Here is an 8,332-nt window from a genome sequence, read left to right as displayed (position 1 = left end):
CTTCTAGTCCTTGAGGTTTATGTCTGCTTTGTCCTTTGCTGTCAACTCAGGGGGACGATGCAAACCTAAATCTGGGGGTTAAATCCCCTGGTCCAGGATCAGGGAAACGTAAGAAAACTCTCTACTTGATCAGATTCTAAATGTATTAACTGATTCACTTGATAACACTGTAAAAGATTCAGAACTTCAAGGATTCAAACATTAGTCAAGTGACTTTTCAACAAAATGCTTTTTATTTAATTCACTAGAAATCACTTTACTGATGAAACCATCAGAAATTTTCAGCACAAAATTTAACACCTTAATGACCACCACGGCCTGGGCTCTGGGGCTTGCTCTGCCTCTCCCAGTCCTCAAAGGGGTTTAGAGGAAGAGACATCATTAACAGAGACCAGGTCCGATGGTTGCAGGTCTTCCTTTCCCAGTCATTGGACAAGCTGCTCAATTCTTGTCCAGAGCAGGAAAGAGACAGTATTTCAGAAAAGTCTAATAAAGAACCTGTCATTGCATTATAAGATCTTTCTTAACAATTTATATTTATCAACCGTATTGGACCAAATTTAGTTGCATATGTATATGCATTTCCCCCCAATTCTCTCAGATGGGAATTTCCTCACTTTGCTCTTGGAAAGAGGAAACAGGTTTTTGTGCTCCCCTTCCAAGCCAAAATAAAACCACCTTCCCCCAAGTCCAAAATGATACTTCCGGCCTTGGGTGTGCAGCTTATGATGGGCTGATTCAAATCACCTAGAAAGGGCAACTGTGGGACGACTATGCAGGCAGCCTTCTTTGGAAATCTGTTCTTAAAGTGAACTCCTGAGAACCATCCATGATTGTGTCCACAGGCTGTAAGGTCCAAACAACTCCCGCTATTCCATCTCAAGAGCTGGGTTCAGAAGAGGCACTGGAATGGTCTGGAGGGACGGCTGTAGCAGCGGTCCCACGAGGAAGGACCTCAATAACCCGAGGCTTGTCGATGATGCGGGCCGTGCGGTTTCCCTTTTCCACAATGCCCACGATCCATGCCTGGTGACCCTCTCCATACTTGGAAGATTTTATTTCAGAACAAAAGCGAGCAGCCTGTTCCCTTGGCAAACAGATCAGTAACCCCCCAGACGTTTCTGCTGAGGTTCCTTGAAGGAGCCCAAAGCGCCCACTGGCCTTGCTGATGGCGGCCATCTTGGCAATGATTGGCAGATTATGGATGACAAAGGACACCTCATTTCTCTGTTGTTTGGCAAGATTCTGAGAGTGCCCCAGAATGCCAAAGCCTGTGATATCTGTGGCCGCATGGGCATTAAATGTGTGCATTAGCCCAGCAGCAGTTCTGTTCAGGGTAGCCATATTGAACATGGCTTCCTGGTAGGCCAGCTCTACCTCTTCTTTGGAGACCACCATCTTTATCTTATTCCATCTCTCAGGGTTGTCCAGCCATTGGTGGGCATTGACAGCCACTTGGGTTCCCAAGGGTTTGGTTAACACCAGCACATCGCCAACCACTGCACTGTCGGGCATGATGAATTCATTGGGCTGACACACCACAGTGGCAACCCCACCCACGATGATCCAAGGGTTTACCACGGTCTGTCCGCCAGTCACTGCAGTCCCTCCTTCCTCGGCAGCATCCCGGAAGCCTTTGACCAGGAGCGGGGTTATCTTTTCTCGTTCCTCCTCAGTCATACTCTGGCTGACGCTGAGTAACATCAACATGTTGTCGCATTCCGTGATGCCCATGGCATAGAGGTCGCTCAGCACGTTGGCACAAGCGATGCGCCCCATCATGTAGGGATCTTCCACCAAGGGGTAGAAGAAGTCCGTGGTCTGCACCAGTGACAGGCCTCCGTGCCTCAGGGGGATGACGCAGGAGTCCATCCCAATGCCCAGGGCTGGGAAGGCTGGGCTGGGCTCCGCCAGGACCTGCAGGCCGGCTTCCTGGGCCACCTCTTCATGGCCTCCGCCCAGGCCCCGGCCCAGCGGGGGCCGCTCGTCGGGCCCCGTCAGTCCCGCCAGGAGTTTGAGCAGCGTCTCCTGGGGGACCTTGCAGCCTCAGCCCTTCATGCCGGAGAAGCCCGTCAGCCGCCAGCTCGGGCTGAGCCCCAGCGCCTGGGGCTCGAAGGGCCGGTAGCCCGGGAAGCCGTGACCCAGAGACAAGCCCGCCAGACCCGCCGAACCTGCCGCCGCCGCCGCCATCGCCTCCCCACTGGCACCCGTCGCCGCGGGGTCTGCCATCTCGCCTGCCCGGCCGGGAGGGGAGAGGAGGGGAGAGGTCGCCTTTATCTCCTACTCCAGCGACGGTGGACGAACAGCGGCTGTGACCGCGGCGACTGTAACCGGCACGACTCGCGCCGCGGAACTGCAAGCACGCCGCCGCGCGGTCCGCCTCCCTGAGGGCGGGGCCCTGCTGATTGACAGCCCTTTCCTCCAATAACCCCCTGGCACCCAGCGGCCGGCCTCCTAGGTCTGAAAGACGGACGTATTACAAACCGACCTCCAACTTGCGAACTTGGTGGCGGCTGCTTTCCGGAGCGGCGCTGGTTCGCTGCCCTCCTGCGATTTGAATGAAGTCTCGCCCGCGGCTGGCGGAGCTCGCTCCCCTGGAGGCCGTGTACCCAGTACAGCCTGTCGACACCGGGAAGGCCGCTAGCTTGGCAAACCTCAGGGTCCAAGGGTCGCTTGACAGCGCACACGATCAATCCAGGGTAGGAAAAATGACCCGTGGAAAAAACCGGAAAGAATGATAAGAAATCGGACAAGCAAACTGCTGCATGAAAATAATGCAAGGTTTCACAGGACTTTAACGAATTTGAGGACTCCAGACACCGGCATGGGTTCTGGTGCCCTTTCCACCACCAACTCTGTTTGAGTCTCTCTGTCTCTCTGTCTCTCTGTCTCTCTCTCTCTCTCTCTCTCTCTCTCTCTCTCTCTCTCTCGGCATCAGGTGACTCATCCAGACAACACAGCCGCTCACCTACTTTTCTCTTCTGAAGTTTCTGTATCCTCTAAGTTAATAGATGCGAGAATCTATGCTGTAGCCATGAAGGGTCGTTTGCCAGTGTCTATTAAAGTGATAACTGCACAGAATACCTTTGGTCCAGCAGTTCCAGTTCTAGAACTTTATCCTACAGATGCCACCAGCCCGAATGGAAAATAATACGTTATTGCTGTGCTGTTTATAATATCAACATACTGGAAACAACTTAAATGTTTACCCATTATGATTAAAATAAATTGTGATATCTATAATAATAAAAGCATAATATGCTAATTAGACCGGACATCCTTCCAGAGGAAGCGGGGTCCCGGGTGCAAGGGGAAGCCAGTGATGGCAGCCGGGGATGGAAGGCCCACTCTTGCACGAATTTCGTTCATTGGGCCTCTAGTAGTTATATAATAAGCTACCAAACAACTGTAAAAAAGGATGAGAAATCATTGATGTAATTATATTGCTAATAGTTACAATTCTAATAGGCACAGTTCTACGTTATTAACTTATTTAACTTATATTAACTTATTTAATTCTCATGAAACCTTCTGAGTTAGAATTCTTTCCACACCACATATATAAGGAATATAAGGCACAACGCGATTAAATGACCTATTGAAGGTTACAGGCAGTGTAGAGGAGCAGTATATGCATCCAATCTGCTCCAGAGACCACCAGATTATGTGCCTGTGATATTTGTTAAGAGGAGTAAGCAAGCTTCAGAACTGTATGCATAGAATACTACTATTTGTTGTAAGAGGGGGAACTACTAGTATATGCAACTAGAAACTGTTATATAGATTGCCTCTGGGAAAGGAATGAAATGCTTAGGGGATACGATATTTTTCCATGTATTGCCTTTTTTAAATCTTTTATTTGTATTGATTTCAGAGAGGAAGGGAGAGGGAGAGAGATCGAAACATCAATGATGAGAGAGAATCATTGATTTGCTGCCTCCTGCATGCCCCCTACTGGGAATCGAGCCCGCAACCTGAGCATGTGCCCTTACCAGAATCAAACCCAGGACCCTCCAGGCCTCAGGCTGAAGCTCTATCCACTGAACCAAACTAGCTAGGGCAGTGTATTGCCTTTTTGTTCCTTTAACATTTGGAACTTTATAAAGAACATTTGTAAACATTTTAATATATTACATACTTTTTAAAAAGTAATTGTCGATAGGAGTATAAACTGGTGCAACCATTTTGGAAAAGAGTTTCATCTTAACTGATAAAGCTGAACATATGCAAACCCATGCATTGCACCTACAAGTGGACTGCCTCAGCAATTCTACCCATAGAGGAAATCTGGCGCATGTGCCCCAGGATATAATGTCAGAGCCCTGGAGGTGGATTGCACAGTGCTGGGAATGTACTTAATACTGCTGAACTGGACGGTTACAAATGGTTAAGATGGCAAATTTTGTGCTATGTGTACTTTGCAATCATTGGAAATATAAACTATATAGGAACTACTTATAAATCTTATAGTACATCATTTCACTTGTTTTTTTATCAGCGCACAACACAGTATTAAGGCCTGGAGTGAACTTGAACATTAGAATTAGATTGAGTTGTGATCTTGGCTTGGGTGAATTGATCTTGGGCTAATTGTCTAACCTCTAGGAACCTCAGTTTCTATTACCTATAAAAACAGTCATTTCACCTAAAGATAATATACACTAGATAGGAATTTTATGAATATAAAATTTTTAAATGTGTGTAAAGCATCTAACATAATTCCTGGATGATGGTAAAATCAAAATAAATAACAGAACCTATTATCAATTTAAGTTCATAAAACTTAGAACATCTTGGAAAGTTTTTAAAATATATTTTTAATGATTTCAGAGAGGAAGGGAGAGGGAGAGAGAGATAGAATCATCAATGATAAGAGTAGTATCATTGATTGGCTGCCTCCTGCACACCCACACATTGGGGATTGAGCCAGAAACCTGGTCATGTGCCTGACTGGAAATCAAACTGTGACTTCCTGGTTCATAGGTCCATGCTCAACCACTGAGCCATGCTGGCTGAACTTGGAAAGTTTTTTATAAAAACAAATCCAGCCCTGGCGGGTCTAGCTCAGTTGGTTGGAACGTTGTCCCCTAACCTGAGAGGGCCGGGGTTGGATTTCTGGTCAGGGGACATTCACAGGTCATGGTTTCAATTCCTGGTGTGGGTGGGTAAGGGAGGCAATTGGCAGATGTTTCTCTCTCACATGGATGTTTCTCTCTCTCCCTCTTTCATCTCATTTCCTCTCTCTCTAAAATAAATTAAATAACAACAACAAAAACAAACCCATTTAAGGTCCTTAAAAAAAGGATAACTATAAGAGCAAAACACTGAAAATAACCCAAGTGTCTGTTAAAAGGAGATACATGCCTGGCCAGCGTGGGTCAGTAGTTGCGTGTGGACCTATGAACCAGGAGGTCACTGTTGGATTCCCTCAGGGCACATGCCCAGTTTTTGAGCTCTATCCCCTGTATGGGGCCTGTGGGGGACAGCTGATCAATGATTCTCTCTCGTCATTGATGGTCTTATTGCTCTCTCCCTTTCTCTCTGAAATCAATTTTAAAAATATACATATACATTTTTTAAAAAGGAGAATATATAAATAAACGTGGTATAATCACACAGTAGAATATTATTTATCTGGGAAAATGAATTATGCGTCTAAAAATCCATATGGATAATATAAAAAACATGTTGGTAACAAGAAGCAAGGTACGGGGTAATTGCCGCCAGGCCCCTGCAGAGGTTGCAAAGGTTCAGGCAGAGGCCTGGGCGGCGTGTGGCTAGCCAGGACTCAGGTGGCCCCGGTGGCAAGGCCTCCCGGATGCTGGTTGGGGCTCTGCGGAGCAGAATGGAGGTTGGGCAGGGGCTGCTGGAAGGGTAGGAGGCGGATGGGCCCGGAGTGGGGTGGACGCGGCAGCCACCAGTCAGAGTGATGGACACGCTAGAGGAAGAGAGTTTAGGACTGTCTTCCTCTTTCGCCTCTGATGCAGAATTGGATCCTGTGGTTGGCTATTTAGAGGACATTATCATGGGTGAGAGTTCTAGTTATTACAGAGAAATTTCATGGACAAGTACTACCAGGAGTTTGAAGATATAGAAGAGAATGCACGTACCTACATACCTATTTTTTTTAAATATATTTTTATTGATTTCAGAGGGGAAGGGAGAAGGGAGAGAAAGAGATAGAAACATCAATGATGAGAGAGAAGCATTGATGGGCTGCCTCCTGCACGCCCCCTACTGGGGATTGAGCCTGCAACTCAGGCGTGTGCCCTTGACCAGAATCAAACCCTGACCTCCTAGTTCATAGGTCAACGCTCAACCACTGAGCCACGCTGGCCGTGCCAGGCCTGTTTTTAAGAATATATTTCTTTGGTAGAAAAGAATATTGAAGAACAGCTGCTTAGGAGACAGCTGGGTGGCCCTGCTTGTGTCGTTGGGAGTCGTGTCTCTGCCACTACCCTCAGTCCATGAGGAAGATGCTCACCGCTGTCTCCTGTGTGCTGTCAGGCGCTGCTCACCCAGAAGCAGGCAAGCTGAGTCCTGCTGGCATCCCGTAATTTTGCAAATGATGCTACATTTGAAATGAAGAAGTGTGACCTTCACCGGCTGGAAGAGGGCCCTCCTGTCACCACAGTGCTCACCAGGGAGGATGGGCTCAGATACTACAGGATGATGCAGACTGTTTGCTAACTGGAGTTAAAGGCAGATCAGCTGTATAAACAGAAAATTATTCATGGTTTCTGTCACTTGTGTGATGGTCAGGAAGCTTGTTGTGTGGGCATGGAAGCTGGCATAAATCCCACAGACCATCTGATCACAGCCTATCGGGCTCACGGCTTTACCTTTACTCGTGGGCTTTCTGTACAAGAAATTCTTGCAGAGCTTACAGGATGAAGAGGAGGCTGTGCTAAAGGAAAAGGAGGGTCAATGCACATGTATGCCAAGAATTTCTGTGGGGGCAATGGCGTCATTGGAGCTCAGGTGCCCCTGGGAGCTGGGATTGCTCTGGCCTGCAAGTATAATGGAAAAGATGAGGTTTGTTTGACTTTGTATCATGATGGCGCTGCTAACCAGGGTCAGATATTTGAAGCTTAAAATATGGCAGCTTTGTGGAAATTACCTTGTATTGAAGCATAGCAATGATCCCTCCTTTGGAAAAACTGCTGTTTGAAACTGCTGTTTGAAATTCTCTGCTATTTTTAGATAATCCCTTGCTCTGTAAATCAACTATGTTATTTTTAGATGGTCTCTTATTCTGAACAGTAACTTTGTTTTTTAGCTTGAATAATAGAAAAGATAAACTGTCTGACCTTGCAAGCTAGCCACCTAAAGGGGCTGATACCCTGATACTGATAATAATTCCCATATTCTCATGCCAAGTGTTTGTTCATTATGTATCCAAGGTTACAGGTGTCTGTATAGATATATGTACTCAAGGTTACAAGTTGTCTGTATAGATATGAAGGTGATTGTTAGATATGATATATACTCAAGGTTATAAGCTGTCTGCAAAAATAACTTACACAAAGACCTAGAAGAATATAAAAAGGGAATACTCCTTCCTGTGGTTGTTCAGAATTTGACAGAGATATTCTGCTCTGAACCCACGCGCAATAAAAATGACTCCTAATTAATTGGCTCATTAAGGCATCTCGTATCTAGCTCCCTGATTGATAATACAACAGTATTTTCATCTGTGAAAATAACTGCTATGGGATGGGAACGTCTGTTGAGAGAGCAGCAGCCAGCACTGATTACTATAAGAGAGGCGACTTCATTCCTGGGCTGAGGGTAGTTGGAATGGATGGCCTATGTGTCTGGGAGGCAACAAAGTTTGCAGCTGCCCATTGTAGGGCTGGAAAGGGGCCCGTACTAATGGAGCAGCAGGCTTACTGTTACTATGGACACAGCATGAGTGATCCTGGAGTCAGTTCTCATACACGAGAGGAAATTGAGGAAGAAGTAAGAGTGACCCTATCATGCTTCTCAAGGATAGAGTGGTGAACAGCAGTCTTGCCAGTGTTGAAGAATTAAAGGAAATTGATGTTGAAGTGTGCACCTTAGATTTTTAAGTAAAAATGAGAATCTGTATGACTCTTCACGTGACTGTTCTGGTTTTGAAGGATGAGCTGTATATAGGCTGTGTGTTTTCTGTACTGATGTGGCACTTATTACTTTTGTACCGTGAGTAAAATTTGAGGTGTTTTGCAAGAAAAAAAAATTAGAAGCAAGTTACAGAATAATACATAAACTATGATGCCATTTATCTAAAGTTCAACACAAGTAAGGGAGAATTGTGGCCAGCCGCTCTAGTACAGACATAGAAGGCCCA

The 8,332-nt window shown here is 46.2% G+C and overlaps 1 protein-coding gene and 1 pseudogene across 2 annotated transcripts; one reads left to right on the top strand and one right to left on the bottom strand.

Moving 5' to 3' along the window:
- Positions 1-207: 207 nt before the first annotated feature.
- LOC307106805 (selenide, water dikinase 2-like) lies at positions 208-2,364 on the bottom strand. Its single transcript, XM_079783477.1, has one exon. The coding sequence runs from the start codon at positions 2,227-2,229 to the stop codon at positions 880-882; it is 1,350 nt and encodes a 449-aa protein (XP_079639603.1). The 5' UTR covers positions 2,230-2,364; the 3' UTR covers positions 208-879.
- Positions 2,365-6,467: 4,103 nt separating this feature from the next.
- LOC307110146 (pyruvate dehydrogenase E1 component subunit alpha, somatic form, mitochondrial-like) lies at positions 6,468-8,072 on the top strand (annotated as a pseudogene). The gene is made up of 3 exons: positions 6,468-6,981; positions 7,075-7,123; positions 7,686-8,072. The product of its transcript is annotated as a pyruvate dehydrogenase E1 component subunit alpha, somatic form, mitochondrial-like (transcript).
- The last annotated feature ends 260 nt before the right edge of the window (positions 8,073-8,332 follow it).

This window comes from Cnephaeus nilssonii (genome assembly GCF_951640355.1).
Source record: "Cnephaeus nilssonii genome assembly, chromosome: 2".
Lineage (NCBI taxonomy): Eukaryota > Metazoa > Chordata > Mammalia > Chiroptera > Vespertilionidae > Cnephaeus > Cnephaeus nilssonii.
This window is presented reverse-complemented; position numbering and strand designations above follow the sequence as displayed.